General features: G+C 37.9%; 1 protein-coding gene across 5 annotated transcripts in view; it reads left to right on the top strand.

Annotated features, from left to right (window-relative positions):
- MAP4K3 (mitogen-activated protein kinase kinase kinase kinase 3) overlaps positions 1–26,180 on the top strand; it is an 80,115-nt gene that overhangs the window by 20,409 nt on the left and 33,526 nt on the right. For 3 of the 5 annotated variants that reach the window (XM_035320787.1, XM_035320786.1, XM_035320785.1), the window contains exons 5-16: positions 1,294–1,349; positions 4,015–4,062; positions 6,219–6,261; positions 6,821–6,893; positions 9,392–9,523; positions 9,809–9,871; positions 9,955–10,036; positions 10,148–10,258; positions 15,249–15,324; positions 16,283–16,341; positions 18,827–18,889; positions 25,809–25,867. In XM_035320787.1, the coding sequence (XP_035176678.1) occupies positions 1,294–1,349; positions 4,015–4,062; positions 6,219–6,261; positions 6,821–6,893; positions 9,392–9,523; positions 9,809–9,871; positions 9,955–10,036; positions 10,148–10,258; positions 15,249–15,324; positions 16,283–16,341; positions 18,827–18,889; positions 25,809–25,867 (865 nt within the window). The remainder of the gene's footprint in view (positions 1–1,293; positions 1,350–4,014; positions 4,063–6,218; positions 6,262–6,820; positions 6,894–9,391; positions 9,524–9,808; positions 9,872–9,954; positions 10,037–10,147; positions 10,259–15,248; positions 15,325–16,282; positions 16,342–18,826; positions 18,890–25,808; positions 25,868–26,180) is intronic. The other 2 variants (XM_035320789.1, XM_035320788.1) reach the window with 1 other exon arrangement.

Below are 26,180 nucleotides of genomic sequence, written 5' to 3'. Positions count from 1 at the left end.
GTTAGGTTCTTCGCATCCTTCTCATGCATAAACAGCTTGCACGTGGTTTTATGTTGAACTTGGGTGCAGGTAACGAGGCACCAATTCACCAATTCACACCGCGTTCATGGTGCAGTCCTTTGAGCGTGGCCTTGTTGATTCCTGCTATCTTCACCAGTGATCAACATCAGAGCACCATGCCTGATAGGCTTTGTTTTGTGGAACACCTGTAGAGTAGGAAATGAGCTCATGTTGCTTAAATGCTTGAGCAGATGTCGTACAGGAGCCATTTCCTATTGCAGCTGATTTTTTGGCTTCTCTGCTAGTAGCTAGAGTGAAAGGTTCTTTTCCGATCTTAATCATGTTCCAATTTTTTATTCCAATTGAACCAATTAAATCTCAAGTAAAATAAGCAATTTAATTAGCATTCAGTTTGTCAAAATAAACATGGGCTATGAAGAAGCTAAGTACTTAGGTGCTTACATCTTAATTTTTAACTCCCTGCTCCTTTGTAAAACCCCATCCAACTTTTCTGTTTGCAAGCTTCTTGGGTTTTGCAGAGAAAATAGTGAGGACTGCTGGTCTGGTCATAAAACCTTGTAATTTCGGGATCAAAGTCTGGTGACTGGGGACAGTCACAGGCTGTTCCTTGTTTGTGGTTCAGTGTTTGGTTTATGCATTTGTTCCAAATGTAATTGTTTTCCTTTAAGAGCCTTGAGTGAAGATGGACTATGGAGGGAGGAGAGGAAGACTTGTGGAAAGCTCAGAGGAGGTGCCCAGGGTCGCAAGCCCAGGAGCAATAATGCTGGCAGCTCGTGCAGAAAAGGGATGAGGAGGTCGTGTGGCTGCAGGGAGGCCAGGAGCAGAGAGCAGGTCCCACAGCAGCAGGAAGGATGGGAGGAGAGAGCAGGTTGCAAAGGGTGGAAGGAACTTCGTGGAGCGCAAAGGGGCCAGAGCTCAGCTCTGAGTCACTCACTTGGAAGTCCTGGACACAATGGGTTTGTGCAAGGGAAAGAGTTGTGCTTAAATCACTGCTTCTGTTGTTTTCCCCCTCCTAGTTGCTTTGAGGTATATAAGTGTACCAAGTAACTCATTTCCATTCCAATAGGGCTAGACATTTCTTGAGCTTTAAAAACCTTCTGGTAGTATTTGGGATGCTTCACCTGAGGGGAAAGCCGAAGCACTTTCACTTTGAGAATCTTACTGATGTAAGATTCTATCAGTGTGAATGGAAATTAATTGAGGTACAGGTTTGGGAAGGACAGTATCTCATCTGGTTTTGAGCTTGATTCACTTTTTTTCCTTCCATTTCAGTGACTGGACCGCTCTCGGAACAGCAGATTGCCTATGTTAGCAGAGAAACACTACAGGTAGTGTGTTCTAAGGTTCTTGTGGTTGTATACAGTTCACATTTAATGTAAAAATACTATAAGCTAAAAGTAAAAGCTACAAACGCACATCATACCATGGAAGTGCAGTGTTTAGAGGGCTTAACATTTTTCCCAGTCTTCTGAGGAAGTCCTTTATTATAGCCTAGAACTGGTTCATATAATTGCATAACCCCAAATTATCCTGGATCATTTGAGGGAAAATTGACATCTACTTTCTGCTGTTATTTTTTCTAAGGGGTGTGGGGTGGGGAGAGGAGGAGTCTATTTGTCTATATTTGTAATACAAGCTAGTTATTGCAAGCTGGAAGGAAAATTTTTAAAGACAGTTTTTCATATCTGATTGTTGATCTGTGCCAAAAAGAAAATGGAAAAAAAATGCCTTTGTACTTGAGATGTTCCAATTAAGGTCATTAGCCTCTCCTCGTGGTCATGCTAGCTTTCATATTTATTTCCTAAATTAAATGTTAAGCTCACCAGTAAAACTTCATGAGGACCAGCTTTTTTTGTTGTTGTTGTGTTGCCTCCATGTGAGAGAGCAGCTCTTGGCTTCCACTGAATGCAAAGCTCTTGAATGCCATCAGTTGAGAGCTGTTGCCTCTCACAAACACTCTCTCAAGATAGCTCTGTCCCTGAGCCAGCTCTGTTGCGTGCCACTGACCATTTCTCTGCGCTATGCCAGAGGCTGCTCGCTTTGAAAATGTGACTTCTTTTTTTCTTACAGTGAAGTCTAGGCTTACCTAGCATGTGGGAGTGTTCTGATATTTTAATCCCTCTTGTTCTTCTCAGAGTATGGAGAAGTGTTTTAACAATCTAGAATTTAATTTGTGATTTTTTTTTTATTGTTTGGGAAGCCTTCTTGGCCAGTATGTGTAGATTGATTATGAGAAGGAAGTGTGCTACTTGGTGTTTATTTTCTAAGTGTTATCAACGGATACTTATTTTCTGTCTATTTTACAGTTGACAGTAACTGCATGCTTATGCCACACTCTGACAAAAGATAATGTTTATAGTTTCTGGTATCTTGTCATAGTTAGCATAGTCTAGCAGTCACTCTTCCTAGTGAAAAATCAAAGAATGTAGTCCATCTGTCCAAGTCATTTGCCCAATGTTAATTTTGCCATCAGTTTCCTTGAGTCTGGCGTTCCACGTGAATGCCTGAAGTTAGCTTTAGATGTCCATATTTAGAAAGCTTTTAAATGGTCTGAACACAAATCACTCACCGATGGTTGGAATCGGTGAGAATAATTCTGAAAATACAGGCCCTGTAAGTATGGACTTTAAAGTACCTTATTCTAGGCATTCAGTTTTGAAAAGGGTGGCCTCAGATTCTTTCTAGGTAGTGGTAAAGGTGAGTTGTTGGGCTTTTTGTGCCAGTGGCACCCTGAGATTTAAACGTAAGGAGTATACATGGGACTCTCCCGGCTAATGCCAGTTGTTGCAGTGGTTGGGCAAATGCTTTAATTGCACTCTTTACAAAAAAAAAATTGAGTCCACTTTTTATCTGCACGCCTGCCTGCAGTGAGGACTCTTAAAATGTATTGGTCCAGCTGTATCTTTAGTCATTTGCCCCAGAAAACCTAGGTTAAAACATCAGCAAGCAGGGCTTTTGTAGTCTGAGTTGAATTTCATCATTGATTAGTGCGTCAGCTATCTTGCACCCAGGTTTTTGTGAACTGACAAAAAATTACCCCAAAACTATGTTTTCGGTGGCACAGTCATCAATATGTACAAAGAATATTTTGAAAAATTCGTTTCAGGGTCTCAAGCACCAAGCCATGTAAGCAAGCATTTCCCCATTTGGGTGTATTTAGGACCATCCATGAAAATGATGGTAATTGAAAACAATTCTGATTTATTCTTGAAATCCACTATGTGATGTTGGGGGGGGGGGGGACCAAAGTTTGTCTTGCCATGGATATCTGCAGTGAAATGTCGTCCTTGTGGAGGTTCGTGACCGCACAGCCACACGGATGTTTACCTGCATTTTGCCCTGTGCAAGAGAATTTTAAAGATAAGCCTGGAGCGTCAAAAGCAATGACATCCGAATCCTCTTGCGGGGTTTCAGCTTCGTTAGTATTCTTCCAGATAACTTCAAGTTTCTAACTTGTATCAAGGCACCGAGTCCTAAAATGCTTTGGTGCCGTGACGGAGACCTAGAAGGACAGCCAAATAATACTTCCTGCAGAAATGCATGAGTTAGGGTTGAACTCTGGTGTTAGCCCTGAGGTGCTGCCTGCTAGCATGGTTCTGGAGTTAATTGAAGCCTGTAATGATATAGGAGATCTCTGCATTAGGTATCTAGTGATCAGACTGTTGAATAGAGCGGTGTTAGGCAATTTAAAAGTAATTAACTTGGTCTAGAAAGGCAACAGTTAACATGTCCGGAGGAAAACTTGAATAGAAAATGTCTCTCGATAGACTGGTAGCTGGTATTCTTTCCTTCCAACCTGTGTTTAAATGTTACCCTACTATGTATATTGAATTTGCAAGTGCATTTAAGATACACCGAAGTAAAAGAATTTTCTTCAGTCAGAAAGTGACTCAGTTGACTGAAATGGGTCCTAAGTATGTTTGTTGATTAAATATTAAAATCATGTAAAGTGAAGAATGTTGGACTAAATTATTGTGTAAATATTTTATGCAGGGGTTATATTACCTTCACAGTAAAGGAAAAATGCACAGAGACATAAAGGTAAGTAAAAACGGAATGGAATTTCAGTGTTTTTTAAAGTAGCCTACACCATCAACCTCTTAAGGGTCTTCACAGCTGCACAGCAGTTTTGGAAATGATCTTTATAAGGTTTTTCTGTTCATGTATTTTGCCCAGCAAAAATAAAAACTTGAAAATGCAGGGAAACAGTTTGTTCTTTTTATTGGAGCCACACACACGTTTAGTCCAGGGCTGTAGAACTTCGGCATCAGCTGCCTTCCAGAACGGCACGCGTTCAGATAGCTGTGAGGGTGTGCTCTGTGCAGAAGGAAAGGCTCGGTGTTTTCCCCACCTTTCCAAGAAGCTCGAAGTACCCTTCCGGCTGAACCAGCATGTAAACAGCTGTTGCTTTGGCTTCTTGCCTCTTTTCTGGGGAGCAGATTGCAGGGCAGCAGCTGCCGTTCTGTATGGTTCTTGCCCCAACTGCGTCTCCTCCCTCACGTATTAAAATTAGAGAGGGTACCACGAATCAGGCCTCTTAGCACTGACTTAGTTAAAACTTAATCTCTACAGAGCTGTATCAATAGTAGCTTGCTCATACTGTTATACTCTCTGTTAATAGTTTCCTTCTGATACTTCCTGTTGACTTTTTGTCCTTGGAGTTTTATTACCTGCTATTTGCCTTTCTAAACTCTTCCTTGCTCAGTCTGTGGCTTAAACTTGGCAGGCTTCCCTCCTGGAAATCAGACAGTAAATTACTGGGCTCCTTTGTGTTGTGCATGTGATTTTTGTTGTTTAGTTGTTTTTTCTGATTTTTTTAATTATTATTATTTTCCCAAACATACAGTATACATAGTAGCCTTAACTGTAGGTACATTCTCACTGACTGCAGGAGCATATTTGCAGTTTGAGCAATCGTGACAATCATTTCTGAATGAGAGATTAATTTGGGCACTAAACTTGAAAGTTTTTCGTCATACTTTCCAAGCATCATTTCTCATCCTATAAGGATGCAGTGGATATATATTAATTTCTAAACAGAACTGTGCTGATAAAACCATGGAATGCTTACACTGAGGTTTTTTATTGCCTTTTTTTTACAAGCTGTTCTCATGAGCGTAGAAAAATGCTGTTTTCATCTGCAGATCTCTTGACTACTGAGTTATGTTTGCTTTCCTCAGTAGTTATGTATTTAGAGTATCTGTCCTGTTAGTCTTGAAAGGTGGACAAGGTCAAGAGCATGTTAACTGGGCTGTTACACTATTTACCTAGCTCCATTTATAAGGCTCATTAACTGTATTTGTGCAGGATTTGCCAAAATGAGTTGTGTGGCTGGAGCAGGACTGCAGGCCTGACTTCTTCCCAGTGAAAACCCCCTCCTGTACATAAATGTTGTTTGGAAAGCCCTCTGTGCTGCCTTTCTGCCCGGATTATGGGCAGCACTGCCATTCGTAGCTCTGTTCAGCTTTGCTTAGCCATCTCCAACCTTGGCTCAGTTCTGCTTGTTACTGGTTTCCTTCTTCCAATCAGGTTTGTTCACAGGCCTTTTATGTGGTAATTTTATGGTATCAACTGTCGCTTGGGGTTGGTTTTGATTATTGAGCTGATTATTGAAGTGGTGCATATAGCCCCGCAGCAGCGAGCTCTTACAACTGAGCACTAACAGAATCTCTGCTGCAGAAAGATGGAAATGGTTTTGTAAAACACTTGAATATCAAGGGAGGTCCTTAAGGCTATAATTATCATGGCTCTCAGATGAGACAAAACCAGCTCCTGCATATGAAAAGAAAATCAAATTACTTCCGCCGTGACCTTTAGAGTTCCTACTTCCTTTCAATCACTGTAAATAGAAAAAAGAAACTAAGAATTCATCCGCATAGACAAATGATCATAATTCTGCTCTTTGAGAGGGCTTTGCGTACAATGGAAAACTTTATAATACCATAGGCTACAGAATACTAAACTTGAAATTCATGAGAAACCCTGTATATCTAAGTTCCTTTATATCACAGAATGGCAACTAGATAATTACAGATACATTTCCTTGATAAAGCTACAGTTTCCTTGAACATGCAATCCTTGATTTAGCTTTTGACCCCTTGTTTGCCATTAGATCTCACATAAAGATTTTTTTTTTTTTAATATACTGTCAGGGAAATCTTCATGTTTTAATTGAAGTGCGTTTTTTTTCCTTATAGGGAGCAAACATTCTTTTAACGGATAACGGACACGTAAAATTAGGTAAGTAAATAAAAATCTGTTAAGCTGTAAATTGTGTGCAGTCTTAAGCAGTCTAAATTGTGTGCGGTCTATGCAGTCTTCTTGTTTAATTAGGTAAGGAATTAATGAATGTTAGAATTCATTTTCTCTTGCTGATAATATCTCAGCACCATCACATTAATATCTTTGGAGTAATTGGAGTCTGGTTTTGGAACACTAAAGTGAAACTTTGTGATGTAAAAAGAAGATGTAAAAGAAGTCATGAGATGTAAAAGAAGTAAAATCACAGGCTTTTATAAAACTTTCCCTTTTTCTTTCTTGTGTTGATAAGGGGGACATGATTGTGTGGAGCCTGCATATTTCTTAGGCGACTGAGAGGGGTTGACCAATAGAATTGGAAAATCACCAAGCTTCCATTATTTGTTTTTGTTACTTATTTTTTGTTAAATATTTCCGGTATGTTTAGCAAACTCTTAAAAGTGAAGAAACCAAACTGTTGTGGTTGTAAACAGTGAATTGCATCAGATCAGTTGTTAACTCTGTTTTTTTTTTTTGTTTTTTTTTATATATATATATATAGCTGATTTTGGAGTATCTGCACAGATAACAGCTACAATTGCCAAAAGGAAATCATTTATTGGCACCCCGTATTGGTAACTATGTTTTTAATTGTTTGTTAATATAATAGTAATGAACATAATACTACCGAAAATCTTGTGTTAAAAGCGTGCTATGTCTTTCTGAGTAGACTAATCACTAAAGGCTGTCTGCCTTGCCTGGGATCATGTCTGTTTTTGTGCTACGTCCTGAATTAGCTGAGCATCAGAGAAAACATTCAAATACCTTGAAAAACTTAAATATTGTCTGTGTTCTGCTATTACTATTGACCAGTTCATCTCAGTTTAGTCTGATTTTAAATCTGACTGCGGTCTTGCTTGTTTTTAACTCTGATCTTAAATTTTTTTCTTCCCCAATATCCATTTTGGTGTCTTGGGTTACTTCCCTTTTATGCCAGACCTGTTTTTTCTGCAACTCTTCAGCTGGTAATGAGTTTCATTTGTTTGTCTCTGCAGATTCTTTTGCCATTTGTGAAATGCTTTCTCTAAGACTTCTGTTTGCTTGTTTGTAGGCATATGAGGAAAAAAAACAACACAACAAAAAATGATAGAAAAGAAACTGAAGTTTGAATTCAGTCTGTACTGTATCTTACTCTTTCCTCAGTAAACTAGTTTGCATAATTTATCTTTTCTAAAGTTCAGGTTTTTCCTTTTTTTCTTTCTCTCACTGGACGTGGTTCCCTTTTTGCCTTGAAGTAAATGATGCACGTTCTTCCATATAAAATAGCACTTTTGTACGTTTCCTAGACAGATATTGCAAGTTCTATTCTGTGACAGCATAGTATTTACGAGAAAAAATTATGTACAAAAAAAAGCTCCATTGAAATATGCAGTCTTGAAATAGACTCGAGCACAGCATTTTTAGCATTTTTCTGTAGTGTAAGTCACGCCAAGGCACAGATTCACTTCCCTTCCTGAGCGGTGCAAACATCCATTGGTCACGATTGTGTAATTGGACTGTGGCTCTGCTTCCTGACTGAGATGTCTGGGGTGACTTTAGTCCTGACCTGTATCGCTTTGTAACTACCAAGCTGGGCCATGCTTCTCAAATGACACGCCATAACTTTAAACAATAATTATGAAAGCATTACATGGGTTAAATGCTGACAAAAAGCATCAGTTTTTCTTTGGAAGTCATCTCATATTTGGGGAGTAGAAGCGAGGAAGCGAAGCTTGAGGCTGTGGAGAAGAACATTTAGCTGTAAGCAGTTTGAAGATTTGAGCGATCGTTAGAGGTATGGGAAGGGAAGGGCACTGTGGTGGGATGGGAGAGAAATGAAAAGCAAAACTGTTCTGCGGTGTCTTCAGTTCTAGTAATCCTACTATTTACCCTTGTGTTCCTTCTCCTCCATGTCTTTGTAAAGTTCACGTTTCCCCTCTACACTGGTAACTCCTTCCTCCTTTTTGATTTTTTTTTTTTAATGAATGCTAATGTAAGTATACATAGATGTAGTTTAGGCCAACCGTGAAATAAATCGTACCACAAAAATCTGATGTTATCTTCAAATCTGTAGTTAAAAATATCTGTGTTTTAAATATTACATTATTTGAAATGTCTACTAAGTAATGCTGTCTGCTGCTTTACTGTAGCACTCATCAAGTGACATTCTCCTGTCTTATCTATATTGTGTTACATTTCTTATTCCACTGGTCCTTTTTTAGGTGATCTGGGCTAATGAAGTTCAAAACTTAAAAACCTCAACACTTTTGACATCCAATACGACTAGATCAAATAATCAGATCGGTAGTTTACTTTGGCAATCCAAAGCATGCCACAATTCCTAGAGAATTATTTTATTTATGTATTCCTATTGTGTTTATTATGTTTATAAAATTTTTCCCCCTGAAGATCTGAAGCTGCTTTGTAGACTTAAATGAGCTCCTTTGACATAACAGTGAAGCAGGTTTTACAAACAAGAGGTACTCTGCAGAACTGACAATAAGTCTTCAGGCCTTATGCTTTTAGGAGAAAAGAAAGCTTGTTTTTTTGTGTTGCATTTCTAGTTAGAGTTTTTCTCTTCCAAGTCACGTGATTACTTTGTTGGGCCATGTGTGTATTTGGATGTTGTTTGGATTTATTCTAGTTTGGTTGTCCACTGGCAGTTCCCTGTGCTCCTGCACAAGATTGTTTTCATCCACTTCCTTCCTGGAAGATAATAGAGGAAAACTGCATCCTTGCTACAGTGAAGGAGGGATCCTAACGTGGGAATTGTTTGCCTATCACTACTTCCAGATGAATAAACAACTACCGCAGTATTTATTCATTTGGAAAAAAGGAACTAGGGAAAAACTTGACACAGTTTGGTGGACTACAGGTTGAAATTAAGAAGTTCAAAATCAAAAAATGTATATATGATGTACCTTTTTACACGTACACGTATGCATGTGTATATATATACACAGAAAAATATAAATATATATGCTGTGTATTAATTGAGAGCAATGGGGAAATTAAAAACATGCTGCTGCATACAGAAGAATGTTTGATTTGTGATGAAAAGTGTATCTAAAACAAGACATCTTTCATCATTTAGGATGGCACCAGAAGTTGCTGCAGTGGAAAGAAAAGGTGGCTATAACCAACTCTGTGATCTGTGGGCTGTTGGAATAACTGCTATAGAGCTTGCTGAACTTCAGCCTCCAATGTTTGACCTACATCCAATGAGGTTAGCAAGGGGTTAAAGCTTGGTGTATAAACACAGCTTTGTAAATAATCTGTTTAGATTAGCTGGCTGTGTGTGCTTGTGGTGTTTGGGGCTACTGCAAAGATGTTGGGTTGTAGCATTCGTAAGAACTCTTCGGTGCACAAATGCGTGATACTGTCCTGGTAATATTTCTTAAACGGATAGACTTCTTATTCTCAACAAAATAATGTGTTTACTAATCTGTCTTGTGTGTGCATGTGTGCATCCATCTCACAATGTAAACCACATAAATACTGTTTTTTTCAGAGCACTTTTTCTAATGACAAAAAGCAACTTCCAGCCTCCTAAATTAAAGGACAAAATGAAATGGTAAGCACTTCAACAGTTCAGTAGATAATGATCGTGTATTTTGCTGGACAATTGATTCTAATGTTTACCATTTCATTTTACAGGTCCAATAGTTTCCATCACTTTGTGAAAATGGCACTTACAAAAAATCCTAAGAAAAGGCCTACAGCTGAAAAGTTACTACAGGTATAATTTGTGTGTTTTACTGATTTGTTTTGTTTTTGAAGGTGTAAAACTAAAACATGTTTATTATGACTGATTGGTATCTTAATGTGTTTTTTTCCTTCTGTCTTTCAGCATCCTTTTGTTACTCAGCCACTAAATCGAAGTCTTGCTATTGAACTTCTGGATAAAATGAATAATCCTGATCATTCCACTTATCATGACTTTGATGATGATGATCCTGAGGTAGGAATACGTTTTAACCATAGAATCAGGTTGAGCTTTTGTTTGCCAACAGAACTAAATGATTAGATAATTAGTATTTGTTGAGCCACAGAAATGTGATCTCAGAATGGTCTGCAGGGTTCTGCTCACTTCAGTTTATTCAGTTCAGTTTATTCTCTTGTTGCATGTGTAGACCTGGGACACTTACCAGACGCTTACCAAAATTCATCCTCTTTGAGGGAGAGAAGCTTAAAGAGATTTAAACATTTTAGTTTTATTTATTGTTGTCCTTGTGCATTTATGGTGCAAAAGTAAATGTGGACTCTTCTAGTCCTGCATTCTGTCATGCACCCTGCTTTCTGTTTCTTCATGAAAATGTCTTTATCTTCAAAGAACACATTCATAAAATCACTTTATAACCGTATATAACTTGTTTCTTGCTTTTAATCTACTGTCTCAGTAACTTTCTTACTAGAAGATAATGATTCTGTAGTTGTTTTTGTCAACTGTTTTGCTGTGTTTCTTGCAGATTTTATTTTCTATCTTAGAATATGAGACTTGATATCCCTCATGATTTTATCAAATGCAAAGTCTCTGATTTTCTACTTTAACAGCAGGTTAAAAATATCATGCTTACATAAGTTGATAAACAGCACAGGACTGAAGTGATTCTTAAGAGAAGACATATTTTGTTATTGCATCCTGTCATCATATGTAATTGTATCTTAGTGAAGACTTCGCAGATGTTTACAATTCCTTCATTAATTACCTCTTATGGGGAAAAGAAATTCTTTTGGCACAAATTGACTCATTTATTGCGTATCTGTGCTTTGTGTGTATCGTGTGTGTTTTTTAATCGGGATAAACTAGTCTAAAAATGTCTTCAAATGAAAATAGGCTTAAAAAAGCATCTACTTTAAGATAGCCACTTTCAGATTTTGAAAGTTAAATGAGGTTTTGTACTTTCTGTAGCATCAAAGACAAGTTGACATGCACTGAATCTACTTCTTTCTTGCTTAGAAGTTGAAATAAATAACTAGAAAGAAGCAAAAGTAAAATCTGTTTTTTATTGTGGAGTGCAACGTTCAAGAGGGGAAGGAGGGGAAGGAATAAAGTACTCTTTTAAAAGCAATTTTAAGAGTCAGTACTCTTAAAAGCAATTCCAAGTAGTCAAGCTGTGTAAAATAAATCTAAGTTATATTTAATTTATTTAAGTTAAACATGCAAGAAAACCCTTGATGTGTTTGACTCTCCCAAGAGAAAAGTTTCTAATTCCGTATGTCTCCGTCAGGAGACAACATAGAAGAACTCGGTTCTGCTCTTTGCCATAAGCTGTGAGGATCAGGTGGTGTTCTTTACCTTACTGTCTGTTCAATGATGGTAGACAACTCTGAGGCCTCCCTAAAGCAGTATTTCTGTAGAAACCAGAAAAATAAGGCTTTCATAAGCTGTCATAAGAAGTAAGATAGCTGTTTTCACTGTGTTCTATGTTAGATAAATGTTTGGGTCAGAGTAGCTTGCACAGAGTAGCTTTCCTGGAAATTGTACTGAATCATTGATGTGCCATTTCCCCGTGTCACTTTTACATATTTTCCAGTAAGAATATGTCTTTATTTTGGGCCACTCAGCTGGAGAATCTCTCTTCTCTTTCTGTGTGGAGTCACTTCAGGACACCTTTTAGTGACAGTTACCTGTGGCTTTCAAAATAGTACTTGTTCTTATGTCCATTCTGGTTTACCTTTGAGAAGTCTCTTCAGTTGTCCAGTGTACATCATTTGTCAGTTATCCCATAATAAAGCCTGGTATCAGGAAAAGTTTATGCCTTATCTGGGGAGAAAGTAAAATAAAAACTGTTTCACAACAGTGATCAGAGAAAAATGCATATTTTCATCATTTATAAAGGATTGACAGTATTGAGGGGATGAGCAAGTTTAATTTCTTGAATTTCTTTTCTGTTTATTCTTTTGGATGCAAGTTCATTTGTTGTTCACTTTACATGGCTTATGTGGGTTTTTTGTTGTGTTCATGGACTTCACAGCTAGACATAATCCAGTTCTCTGCATTCATCACGTGGCCTTGGTCTGTTCAGTGGGCTTCAAATACCATTACCTGTGGTGTTGGATCATCTTCATCAGATAGACAACATAGATGTCACTTCTCATGTCTGCCCAAACCTTGTTACCAGATAACTTTCCATCAAGGCTTTTAATCTGCCTGCAAAATGAGATTGATAGGGACACTTGGGAAAATGTTGCCTTACAAAATAAATGAGGGTAGAATCTGCCTCTGCAAATAAAGCAGATGATAAATTATCTGATACATCTCGAACGAGTTCTGTATTTCAGGTATCCTGTCACAGATAAAAGTTGTGGTTGACGTTGCAGTCATTGCCATTGTGGGTCAAAGAGGATAAGAAATGTCTGTGTTCCTCTTATACACGGTTGAACACTGCTCACAGGCTGGATGGACATGTTCATCTGAACTTGGGGAATGACCACTCCTTTACTAGTAGCAGTCACCTGAATGCATCCACCAAAACTTGAAAGAAGCGTGGTACAAACAACCCTTGGGAGAATCTTGAACTTTAGATCTACACCCTGGTTTGTTTTTGTGTGTGTGTGGTAGTTGGTTACTTCAGTTTTTGTTGGCTTTTGGAGACGTAGGAGCTTTTCTAGGTAGAAGCGGTGTTAGCAGGTCTGCTGCCCACTCGTCTTAGCTCTTCACCTGGCCCATGGTGCTTTTATGGGAATGCTATTTGGTACTGTTTGGGTAGGATAGTCTGGAATGTTGTCTTAAAGATGAAACGATTAGTGTGGTGGGGGAAATGCAATCAGGTTGTTTGGATGTAATCAGAAAGGTTTCCCGTGGATACAGTCAGTATTTGTTTGGCAGCAATATCTGTGATTGTGGCATTGTTGATGTTTTCCTCACTCCAACTAATGGAGTAGTACCTCAGTGGGTTTCTGATTCCAAGACAATTTCCATTTGGGACTCCCTTATAAATAAGGTATTGTAGCTGCTGGCAACTGCCTGTTCCCTATAATCCTGTTTATTACGTTAGAGTCTTAGCACCCTGAATGTTTTGAGGATGAGATTGCTAGTGAGATCTGTACCATGCCTAATGTTGTGCCCAAATGGCATTTTGTGTTGCGAAGTTAACCTACATTTCTTTGTCCTCGGGCACGATTTGGGTGTCAGCTGCTCCTGTTGTTTAGTTGTCAGCATAGGTCTTTCAAGGTGAATTGCAGGCTCTGTCCTCTGACAGTGATGAGGATTTGACTACTTCCAGTAATTCTGTTAGCCGAGGAAAAGGAAGTGTGAGGGCGGGTTCTGCACGTAGTACAGTGTGAATATCTGTGAACATCTGTGGCAGGATACAAGGAACTTAGAAAATAATGCTGCGAAGGCAAAAATGCTTTCTACCCGCTCCAAACCTGGCTCCTGATGCTGGCATCACAAGTGTGCACATACCCTTTGCAGGTGAGCAGTGCCTCTCAAAGAAGGACTAGAAGTAAGCCACCTTTCAGTGCTTAGTGTTCGATATTCAAGTGGAAAAAAAGGTCAAGCCTTGAACTGCATCCTGAGCTATCTAGCCAGCAATTTTTTAAAGCTCAGAAGAATGCAAAATAGACAAACCAGAACTGTGGAAGAGGAGGATTGTCACAAGCTCTAAAAATGCAAGCCCCACTGTGAGATACATTTTCTCTCATGCACCCACAGTCTTCAAGCCTATCCAGCTTAAAAAAAGACCAAAGCGAACATAGAAGTGAGGTGAAGCACTCTTTACATATGTTTGGCCTAGAATATAAAGCAAGGCAGTTGTGTGTGATGCAAAGAGGATGGGAATAAAGCTTTCAGGTAATACCTGAGGGTTAGAGTTGCAGAGCATTTCTGACTTCTTGTAGTATTATACCAGTTGAATTTCTCTAATTGTCATCCATTCATAGTCAGAAGTTGCAAGGTAAAGATTATGATGAGTATTTGTAAAAGCAAGCCTAACTTACAAGCATGTCAAATTTATGTCACAGTAGTGTTAGATTGCCTTCATTAAAAATTGTTTTGCTGCCATGTATTCAACAGAGAAACATAGCAAACATACGATTTTCACAGATTACTTGGGAGAAAGTTTAGGAGTTTTTTTCTTGAGAATAAGATTTAACTGAGGATGTACTGAAAACACACTATTAGGATTTCTGTTGCTAATTCTGGGGCCTTGTTGTACATGTCAGTCAGTTGGTCTTGTATTCTTGCTAAGAAGCTTTGTCATGGTTTCTTAGAAAACCTGCAGTAGTAGATGTGAACGAAAAGTGAAAATCCAGCAGGGTCGAGGAAAAGAAAGTTACGTCTTAAAGTTCATGATGCTTCATCCGATATGGAAGTAAATCGAAATCCAGGGAAAAATAGAAATGGCCCATAAATATGAAGGTGAATTTCTGGAAATGATGGCATCGCTCTTGCCATACAACACAAGGAACTTGCTACGTGGTACCAGGGATATGGTCTCTTCTGTTCAGCTCTGAAAACCTCATGCTAACTTGTCATCTATTGAAAGAAACTAACTGATGATGCTTTAGGAATCCAGTTAGATTAAAAGCGGGCAAAATGATATGGTTGTCTAAACAAAGGCAAATCTGCTGGTAAGATGGAGTTAGTATTGCTGCTTATTTTGGAAACTACCAATACCGTTAAACTGAAAGGCACAGAGAGGAAACGTTACGAGCAAAAGTGAATCATGGCCAGCATTATTTTCATTTGCTCAAGTCCAGAGTTTAAAAACCCTTATATTGAACTTGATGTTCTCAGAGAAATATGGAGATATTATAGCTAAATGATTCTAACTTTAAATAAATATTTCTAACTTTAATGTACAAAAAAAGGGAATCCTTATTTTTAGCTTCTGATTGATTTCTTTTTGATATTATGCTAAAGAAATATGCGCAAAAACATGCAGAATACCATGTTTCTAAATGAGTATACTTGGATATTGAAGTATTATTTTTTTTTCTTCCAGCCTCTTGTGGTGCCTCATAGAATTCATTCAACAAGTAGAAATGTGAGAGAAGAAAAGACCCGCTCTGAAATAAACTGTAAGCATATGTAGATGACAATATTGAAAGTTCTTAAATTAATCATTAATATTCTCTTATAATTTCAACTAGTATTCTGGGTTTTTTACACACAAACATTTTTATTGGTATGCAACAAAAATTAAAACTTTTGCTTCCAGAACATATCTGTAGGTGAAACAGATTAAGTTAAAAATACTTGAATACGCACTTCGTCAGCACTTCAGTAAATCTTACTATTGCTTCATCTTAATTGAACAGCACACAGCCTGAGATCTTTTGATAGCTGGTTGGTATATCCCCATATCTCACGCTGGCAAGGATATTCAGATTGATGCTAGATTGTGCTGGGTACCAGAATGGCAAGGAAAGCTTTTTCTTCCTTAATTTAGTATATTTGTCATGTTGGCTTTTGAATTGAAACAGATATGTAAAAATGGGGAAAGGAGAAAGTTGAGCACTGGCCATTAGAATCAGACTCCACCCCCAAATCCCCAAGTTTTAGTCAATCCGTTGCTTGAATTAAATGAGAGCATTTCTTGCAGCTTTAATTTTCTTGAACTAAAATAGAGGGGAGATGTCTTAGAGTACCTGCCAAAGAGCTCTGAGAAGGTGTGATTAGTTTTCTGCAAACTTCATTCAAGGCTCTTTAGTGCTAATGAGTCTCCCTGAAGAACACATCCAAAAGTAAATTCACATAATAGATGTTTTTATAAATGACAGCTGTGTTAGACCTTTAAAGAGGGTGCTTCGATGCCCTGTTCACTGAATCCTTTTCCAGATTATAGAGTGAGTAGGTAGGGTAAATGATGATTGTGCTGCCTTCTGTGATAGAATAGTAGCGTGTGTCAAAAGTTTCCATCAGTGGGCATAGAATACACTCATTAAACTGAATTTATTTCTTGTGTTAACCTTTGGAGGAAGGTTTTGTCTAATTGCTGCCTAACTTAAGTTGTTGTTTTCCTTTTCTCCTCTTCAGTTGGTCAAGTAAAATTTGATCCGCCCTTGAGGAAAGAAACTGAGCCACATCACGAATTTGTGAGTAACAAGCAGCGTGTGCAACGCACAATACATTATTCCCTGCAATTATCAGTGGAAGAGGGGAAATATAAGATGCGTAGCATACTTCCTTAGCACTACTAAAATCAGTAGTAATTTTTCCAATAAGGGAGAACATATTGGTCCTGAATTATTTGATGTCATTAGACTGTACGCATCAAGACCCCCTTCTATGTGGGCTTCACCAGGTGTGAGATATGTGCTGAGCAACAGCTCTTTGTATTGTGGGTTTCCTCTATCCTTTATACCTCATTGCCAACTAGACCATTCCCTTTACTTATACTTACAGTTTTAATTGTACAGTTGCTGTGTGTGTACTCAAATGCTTCTCTCCCTCATGCTCATATTGACAATGATTGCTATTGGGAATAATCATAAAATTGAGAGCCTGGGAGGAAGTTTAATGCGTTTGAAAATTGATTTTTCTGGGGAAGTTTATTTTCCCATACAAACAAATTTTTCGTAGCCCTGAATCTCACGTGAGCCACACTGAGTCTGGCATTTGGTGTAATGTGTAACGATATAGTGCTCATGTTTTCCTCCTGTGGGTCCATCAGTACAAGAACTCAGGCAATGGGGTGTCTGTGCTGTCTCTCACATGCCACTGCAGTAAACTTCTGTGACGGAGGCTGTTGCTATCCACGTTTGTGCACTTGGGCAGTTTCTTCCCTTTCCTGGGAAGGCCAGTGTTTCTACTATCAACTCACCAGTTACCCCAGAATCATTTTTGAACTAATTCCAAGTTATCAGGACTTTGTTTCTGTGCTACATGGTCTAGATTGTTATGAAAATCGGTGGCATATGATTCCAAGTATGATGGTTTTTGCTTCTTAAGAATTTCATTTTATATATGCAGAATCATAATTGCAAGAAGATGTGAATGGAGAAGATGAAGTTTTAAAATACTTTTTTCATTTTTATTTTATCAGTCACTCACTGTACAAGCCACGTAAGTGAGCTGGACAGCTTCACTGGTCAGGGAGGTATTTTCATTGTACCTTAGGAACCTGAATTGCGAAGCTGCAGAGAGGGATTTTCTGCAGGGGGTTAAAGCATGACTTCAGAGAGCACTTCTTTGGCAGATATGCTTGGAAAAGAGAAATTGGGCCTTTTCCCACAGCGTGTGTTAGCAATCAGGACCTTTGCACTTCAGAATCTTAGGAGCTCCTTCTGCTACAAGAAGGGACCTGAACTATCCAGATTAATTCTGCTGATAAGGAAATATTTTAGTATTATGTATTCCTGTGAGAGTTGACATACTTCAAACCTGTCCAAAGAACTTTCAGTATCTCTCTATAAAGATCTATAACTGCTTTTATGGACCTTTCTCAAGACAGAAATGAACTGCCCCACTGCCCATAATAGAGTGAAATGTACAGACATGATCTGTCCTTTGAAGATACAGAAAATCCATCATTGTAGGACATCTTACAAAATTTTTACCTTTAAAAGATTAATATATCCATTCTGATTTCCTGGCAGGAGTGTTTTTAGTTTTTTTTCTGTAGTACTGGTCTAATTATATGAGTTTGTTTTCAGTGTGAGTATGAATGGGAAAGAATGAAACAATCATCAGTTTGTCTGTCACAGGATTACTGTGATATACCTAAAAATGCAAGCAAGTTAAATAGTTCCTGTAGGCAAAGGTAACTGCTTACATAAAATATTTGCATCTGCAGTAGCCGTTTTTGTAACATATTGCCACTGTAGACTGAATTAGAAGAGTTGTTTTAATTCTTAAAACTGCTGTTAGCCGAGAGAGAAGCATAACTGTCATTTTCCAAGTGATGATGCTGAGTCTAGGGACAAAAGAAAAAATACATTTTGTTGTTAGAAACCAACCGTGGAACAAATGGACAATTGCAATTGGCATTTTCAAGGAATGGCTGCTCTAGCAAAGAGCCTTCATACAAAGCAGGCTAAAGGAGAAATTTGTGATAATGTACATCCTCTGGGGAGACTGGAGAGAGACTTGGAAACAGGAGCAAGAGATGCTCTCTCTTTTTCCAACAACAATAATGAGAATCTATTTTCATTAAAGCAGTTCTTCTGACCCTTTTGCTTTTGTCTCACTAAAGCACATTTAAACTTCATGCTAATTCACTTAAGGGTATGAGCGCACAGGCAAAAGGACTGGACCACTGCTGAATGAGTTATTGTTGGTGATGCCCTTATATTTGATGCTGGTACACACATGCCTCTTACTGAGGCTGCTTGTCGCCCATTACCACAGCTCAGGTGTTGAACAATAAGTCATTATTTTGGTGTGATTCAGTAGTATTTGGTGATGTGAGAATACCCTTAGCTGTGTTTCCCCCTTCCCGCCTGAACTGTTTTAACATGGTTTGAGCTTCAACTAACAACTCTTTTTTTCTTTTTAGCGAGAAAATTTCCCTTTATCTATACCTGGCTTTCAGTCACAATGTAAATAACTTGAGTTTCTTGATCTCTATCTAATGAACAGCCTGACAGTAGCGATTTTTTGGACAATTCAGAGGATATATACTACACTGCAAGATCTAACCTGGTATTTTTCATCTTATGCCTTTCTTTGTCAGTGTTGGTTTTGTCTTTGTTTTCCTTTTCCAAAGCTCATGTTTTGTCCTGTTATTGTAGTGGTGTTTTCATCTGTGTGAAAGCCATTATCTGGAAGGATTATTCTGTATGTATGTTTCTGTAACGTAGGATGGAATTCTTACAATGTGCAGTACTGAAAGAGTTTAACCCATATTCATGTTTCGTTGAATCACTTCTGTAGAAGGGAGTCAGTATTACGCATTCATTCTAATTTATTTAGCTGCTTTACAATGAATAACGTGTTAATGTTATGAAGGATGATTAAAAAAGAGAAAATACACCCTCTTCGTATTTTTGTTTGTTAGTTCCTCTATATAGTCCCATGAAAGACTATAAAATTATAAATTTAAATTCTCCAGATAGTAGTTATATTACAGAATGAATATAAACTTAATACAAATAACAGAAGGCAGGGTCGTAAGTGTTTTCAATGGCATTTGGCACCATTTATGCTCTGATATATTTTCCAAATTTTCTGTTAGCACACTGCTAAAGAATTCAGTTGTTAGCACTGAAGTATGGAAATTTACTGTAGAAAGCAAGTTGACTTATTTCTTTACTCTTTAGGCACAACATAGTTAGGAAAGTAACACTTCTGACTCTTTGACATCGTCTTATATGGTGGAAAAACTGAAAAAATATTCTGTAGCAGTTGAAGATTGTTTTAGTGGATTACTTTGGTTTGTGAGCTTTTTAGTATAAGTGTACTTGGGGGAATGGAAAACTAAGGTGTTTGGGGATTTTTTTTGTTTGTGATATGTTGTTGTTTTTGGCATCAGTTGGCTTGGTGCATCTTGAATCTGCCAATACTGTAATTACTGAGAGCTTTGACTCATTTTTGGAAGGAACTTCATGTGGAATTCCGTGGTAGAAAAAATGCTTCACAAATTGTTTTGAGATTAGTAGCTTAGATTTCTCTATATGTGGTGGGAACAACTCATCCTGTGCAATTGCTCTGGTTTTGGGGGCGGGTTTTCCTTGCTTTTATTTTTGTTTTGCCTTGTTTTGTTTTGTTTTGTTTTTTCAGTTTCTGCTTTTTTGATGCTTTTTTTTTTTTTTTTCATGTCACTTTTGGCATTGTCACATATCCCATTAGCTTAAAATCTGTGGGTCTAAAGGGGAGATGAGAACACATCTCCCAAGTGGACCATCCTTCTGTTGCATGAGGCCCTGGGCAACCGGATCTAGTGGGTGGCAACCCTGCCCATGGCGGGGGTTTGGAACTAGGTCATCTTTAAGGTCCCTTCCAACCCAAGCCATTCTATGAGTCTCCGATGTGCTGTTTTGCACGTTTTCAAAAATGATTACTATGATGAAATTGATAAACTACTGATTTTGCAATCTTGAGAGGGTATAGCAGGGCCAAATTTCTTTCAGTTAAAATATTTTTGCTGTATTTAAGCATTAGTTCAGAAATAACCTCAGGTATGTAATATCTTGAGGAAAAATATTCTTTTCCTCAACCTGCAACCTCTTTCAGGTTATTTTTCCAGCAGATGGGTTCTGGTGGAAAAATAGAACTTACTGTTGACCCTTTTCAAATGAAAAAGTCATGTTGAGCAAATAGAAATATTTTAGTTTGGGCTATCCTGATCATCAGTGAAATATTCTGTTGAAAATCTTTTTCATAGCTGAAAAATAGTTTTTGGATCCATCCACCTTGGTCTTGGAAACTGATCAATAACACTATAGTTGCCTTTTTTCTTTGTATTGGAGGAAAAATTTAAATGATTCTACACTGGACTTTATACAATTTAGTCTGGAGAATTCAACACACAGTGGAAAGTATTGAATTCTACTTCTTCAGAAAGTGGGGATGGAGGAGGTGAAAATGTCAGGTTTCAAACTGAAGTTGTTTTCAGTTGTTGTCAACTTAGCATTCACTTTATTTTTCTCTGGCAAAGTATTCAGTAAGGGATTTGTAGTTATCATGCAATGCTTGCTGTTGTATTTGCCAGATATATTTATATATTAGTTCCTATTTTTTATATATTTTTTTGGTTACAAACATTCTGGATTTAATAATCTTTAATAGCATTTGGCAACAGTTAATTTTCATAATGCAATGTTTCAGCATAGGTTTTTGTTTTTAGTTACTTATGGCATAGAAATTGACATATTTGTAGGAAAACCTTAACTTAAAGAGAAGTGACTGACATAGGTGATAAACTTTGCCCAGAAGACTTATTCTTTGGTTTGTTTAGGTCATTTTTCTCCTCACTACACATTCATATGCATGATTTTCACTTTGTTAAAAGCTATATATATTCCTATTCCTGCTAAGTATGTTTTTAGAGTTAGATTAGTTATTTATTGTCTGGATTTCAGAAAGTCTTCATACTTTGCTGTGCTTTGGTTAATGAAATTGTAGGATCCTAAGAAGAAAATGAGTAAAAGTGGGGGAGGGAAGTACATAAGGGTTTGGACTGTTTATTTTTTTGATTTTTCTTTTCCTTCACTGTATGTTTTCAGTACTTTCCACCTCAGCAAAAGTAATCGAGAAGATGAGATGCTGAATTTCATTGCTAGGAAGCAGTTTAAAAATGGTGTGTAGAGGTGCCTGTTTGATTGAGACCTTACCATAGTTAATTAGGGTGGCAATGGCGAGTTAATTAGGATGGTGATTCTCTTACATGGATGTGAAATAGTGCTGTTTGTGCCAAGTGGGCACTCATAGACAAGACGTATAGAGAACTGAAATACAAGGAAGAGGGAAACAATAGCTACGCAGCAGTAACGCACAGGAAAACCACAGTCAGTCACCAGGAAGGAATTACTTTTGCTCATGGTTAAAAATATATATAATTAGCTATTTCTGCTATCCACAGAAATTAAAGAATGTGATTTTTAATGAAGTAAAGGCAGTGAAAGTATAGTTTATTCATTAAGAAATATTAAGCTTAGCTTAAAATTAACCTTCTCGTTTATGGGGCAACATGATAGGAACTGCCTAATCATTTGTCTTACTAAGAAATAGGGATGTGTATGTGCCTTCTTTTTTGGTAAGTTTGTAGTCCAAGGTTACAGGTAGTCTTTAAAATTCAGATTTACTTCCCCAGTACTTTGTGGATTTAAAGCCTTAAGAAACAAGGTCATTTGAACTAAAAAAAAAAATAGTAGATAAAAGTTTGAGGATTAGAAGCTGTGGGAAGTAACTGTGAATTGCAGGTTAACTGTATATAGTTTTGCTTTCTGAAAGACTGAACACTTGAAATAAGTTTTTCCGTATATCTCAGCCCTGGAGAACAAGTCTGTTGATTAGGAAAGAAGACTAAAATTTACAGTAATGCTTAATTCATCATGAAACTCTACAGAATATTCAATACCTTTTTTTTGAATCTTCAACTGCTGAAGATACTGTATATGTAATCATTCTTGGGGAATTTGTTTTATAGCATCATTCATTTCTTTGAAAGGTGTAATTGGCCTTTTTACATTACTTCTTCCTTTAGTTATACCCAGAATGGTGAGAAGAACTAGTGATTATTCCCTGTATTCTCTCTTTTCCGAAGTGATTGTTGTCAGCAAATAGCCTTCTGTCTTGTGCACAGTTATGTTGGTTCAGGAATGGGTCCTTAGTAACCTGAGTTGGAATGCAGAGTAATCTGGGGTTGCATCTTAGATTTAACATCAAAGTTATTGATGGTTTTCTCATTCTTACTGGCTGTAGGTCTTGAGCTTCTTTTGGAAAATGTTAAGTCATTCAGATTCATTTAGTGTGAATGTTGTCTGATTGAAAAGAGTTTTAGTTAACTAATTGGCATGGTATGTATCTTAAATGAAAATATTCATGGAGATTAAGAATGTTGTTTGGTCACTTTAAGATGTAGGTGAGGTAATAGCCTTTATTAAACTAGATGTTGCATCATTTAGTAATTGATGTGAATTTCTTCTTCCCAGTGGGAATCCATACCTGATAAGAATTCTATTTTAAGTATGTTTACATTTGGCTTTAAAAACAAAAATCTACTTATGCTTGTTGTTCTTACAAAGTATAATAGCTCTGTGGAGGGTTTATGTGATAAATGCATTGCTTACCTATGTTTGTGTACCTATATAGCTAGAAGGTCTATAAAGTCTCAATTCCAGGATATATTTGAAATGGTACCAAAAAGGAAAAAAAAAAAAAAAAAAAAAAAAGACCTAGCACTTTGAAAAAGCTGACTAGCTCTCAACATGTATCTGATAGTCAAGAGTGAAAATGAGTGGTTTCCCTAGCAATGGGTTACTTCACCCCACATTTAGGTTGAAAAACAGAAATATTTTAAAAGTTTGCAAGAATGCTAACAGGCTAGTCAAGGACAGGGAGTGGAAAATATATCCAATTATAATCATGGTGAAATAAATGCTAATAGCTCAACGGTAAAGTGAATAAAAAAAAGCTTTTGTCCTTTTAAAGAATTTAAACACGAGTAATTCTGGCAGATGTCATTTTTCATAAAGAGAAATCCAGTGAAGCTTGTAAGGTCTGGTGACAGGTGAAGGCTCTTTGCTTATTTTTTCTTATTAATTTTCCTGTCGTTGCTGTACAATGTACATGGTCATGCATTGCATGATGTGTAAATTAAAATGGACAAGCATTTTATGTCTGGCCAGCATAAGATTTCTGTTTCCTGCTTTTGATTAATGTGATTGTGCAACATGCGGACAAAGCACTTGACACTTAAACTGAAAATCTCAGACCTCATTATACCGATCTGGGGCTATTTTTCTCTAACAATCCTTTTTCTGGCATCCTCTTACATGGACTCAAACTGCCTGTTTAACCTCGTTGTTTCTGAGTCTAGTGACCTCTTATGTTTCCAGTCTTGTTATTCTCTGCCGCAGGCCTGAATCCCCAAATACCTGTGCTTACGTTTGGCTGCTGTGCAACTTTTTGAGATTGCTTAGAAATAATTACTGACTCACAGTCAGGAAAATTAAATCGGTGTATCTCTGGTGGATTGGAGTGTGTCAGCTGATGGTGAGGACCAGCAGAAAGAAATTGTCTAGATAATGTTACAGATATTGGGAATTACCAAGACTGAAATTGCAGAGGGCTTAGGATGGCCTTTCACAGGGGAGAGAGATTCTCTGAGCGAGCTTTTGGGGGTACAGGAATAGAATGAAACTGTGGAGAAGGAAGATAAAGGATAGCAGAAGGCATCAACGATACCATGACTGAGGCCTAACTCCTCCTACCTGCTGCCTCACGGAGCCTGAGACATGGCCCTGGAGGAAAGCGAGCCTTCCACCTGCACGGCCATTTGAGAGCCCTTTGTTCCTGTCATCTCATTTTTCCATTGAAGTGGGTAGGGTTTGGTGGTGGTTTGGAGTTCCTTTGTTTAATTCTAGAAAGAGGTGTGTAATAAACTGATACGAAGGCTGACAAGTCAGTCTCTCCAAGGTTCAGGAAATGTCAGCTTCGGGCTTGCCATTGCAATTTTTATACAACCCTCCGATCTCTACCTTTTTACATCATATCAGTTACGTGCTGTTTGTTTCCACAATATCTCGCTTGTCTTGGGAAAATATGAAAGGTCATTGAAGCAATCAAATGCTGCTGACAGCTGTGGTAGAAACACCCATGTGGAAACTGCTACTTAGCTTTACAGAGTAGAGTTGAAGGTGCAGTAAACAAAACCTGGAACTCCTTGCCAAGCATAAAACAATCTGTCATAGCTTTGTGTGAAGTGATTGCCCTTCAGTCTGGGACAGAAAGCTTGTGGTAGCTTGTGCTTTGTCATCTGGGAGCACTGGAAAATCTTGTAGGAGGCTTTTCCCCTGATTCTTAAAAACAGCCTTTGCGAGATCGACCCTGTGAGTTGTTGCCTAGCCCCAGCTCTTGCAGCATGGCTATCTGGGCACTTTTCTGGAGGATGGCATGGTTTTGGTATAGGCTGCAGCCAAAAGAGACTTGTTCTACAGAAGACACTACAGGATTACAAAAATGTTGCCTATGGAGGAGCAATGTAACTTCGTTTGTCACTAACTTAGGTGATAAGTGACTAATTTCTTCTGGTGAACACACACAGTATTTTGGGAAGCAAGTTTATGTGCAGATTTCTCAGGTTGTGATCCATCTGAAGAAGCCGATACCATTTTATTATAGCAGTACCCTCCTGGCAGATGCAGAGTTGTTGGTGTTTCAGTATGGTCTCTTTATTCCCATTAATGAATTAAATTTGTATGCCATACGGCATCCATTGAATAGTAGTGTCTGAGGCCTGTTGGCACTTCTTTTTCTGAGTAGTCAGCCCGCGGTGATAGCTTGATTGCTTTACTTTGCTGCCTGCTCTGTTAATATTGTATTTTTCTTTTTGATACAGAATATGTTCTTAAAATATACATAAGAACATAGTTATCCCTAAAATATATATCAGATAACTAGAGCTATATATATATATATATATATAAATCTTTTAGTGTCCTCTCTGCTTATTTCTTTAACATCCCCATGTGCTAAAGGCATTTCAGGCTCTCTGCCAGAAGAACTCCCCATCTGAAAGGAATACTATTAATGTGCCAGAGAGGGATGGCTGGCTTCTGTAAAAACTCGTGTGATCAATTTGATGGGGCTTGATCCATCACAAAGTCCTTTTTGTTTTATTTTATTTCCTTTTCTGCAGCTGACTTATTTGAGGAAAGGATCTGTGAGGCTAAGGAAGAAGCTAATGACAGAGTTTTAAAAGAAATTAGAGGTGCAGCAAACTGGCAGAGGAGATTTTCAGGTGTGGTGGGCTTGAGAGTGGTGTTAGAGGCCAGAGGAACTAGGTTGTGTGGTAGCTCAGGTGTTGTAGAGAGGGCTAACAGCAGTATGATGTGGGGTTGATGTGGGGTATGTGTTTGCTCACCTGTTCATCTTAAAGATTCATTCTCTTGTATTTCAGGATCTACAACTAGAATATGGTCACGGTCCTCAGGGTGGCTACTTCTTGGGTGCAAATAAGTGAGTAAGCAATGGCATTTTCTGTCATGTCATTCAAGGCTGTTTTAATACAAGTTCACAAATGTGTGTTTAAACACATCAACTGAAATGGATGTAGTAAAATGTCAAGCTTATTTTTATCAGTTATGGTTCCAAAGTCACTATTAATTTATACAATATTAGTAATTGATACAGAATTACAGCACTTTTCAGTATTTGAGGCAATGTCAGTCGTACTGTCTCTATGGTACTGAGTCTCCTTTTAAGAGCTGTTATCTTGGTCTGCTTGTTAACAAAATGTTCTGCATGGTAGGTATTGCAGAGCACAGTTCTA

Source organism: Oxyura jamaicensis, chromosome 3 (genome assembly GCF_011077185.1).
Source record: "Oxyura jamaicensis isolate SHBP4307 breed ruddy duck chromosome 3, BPBGC_Ojam_1.0, whole genome shotgun sequence".
In the NCBI taxonomy this organism is placed as follows: domain Eukaryota; kingdom Metazoa; phylum Chordata; class Aves; order Anseriformes; family Anatidae; genus Oxyura; species Oxyura jamaicensis.
The sequence above is the reverse complement of the archived record's forward strand: the minus strand, read 5'-3'. Positions and strand labels throughout refer to the sequence as shown.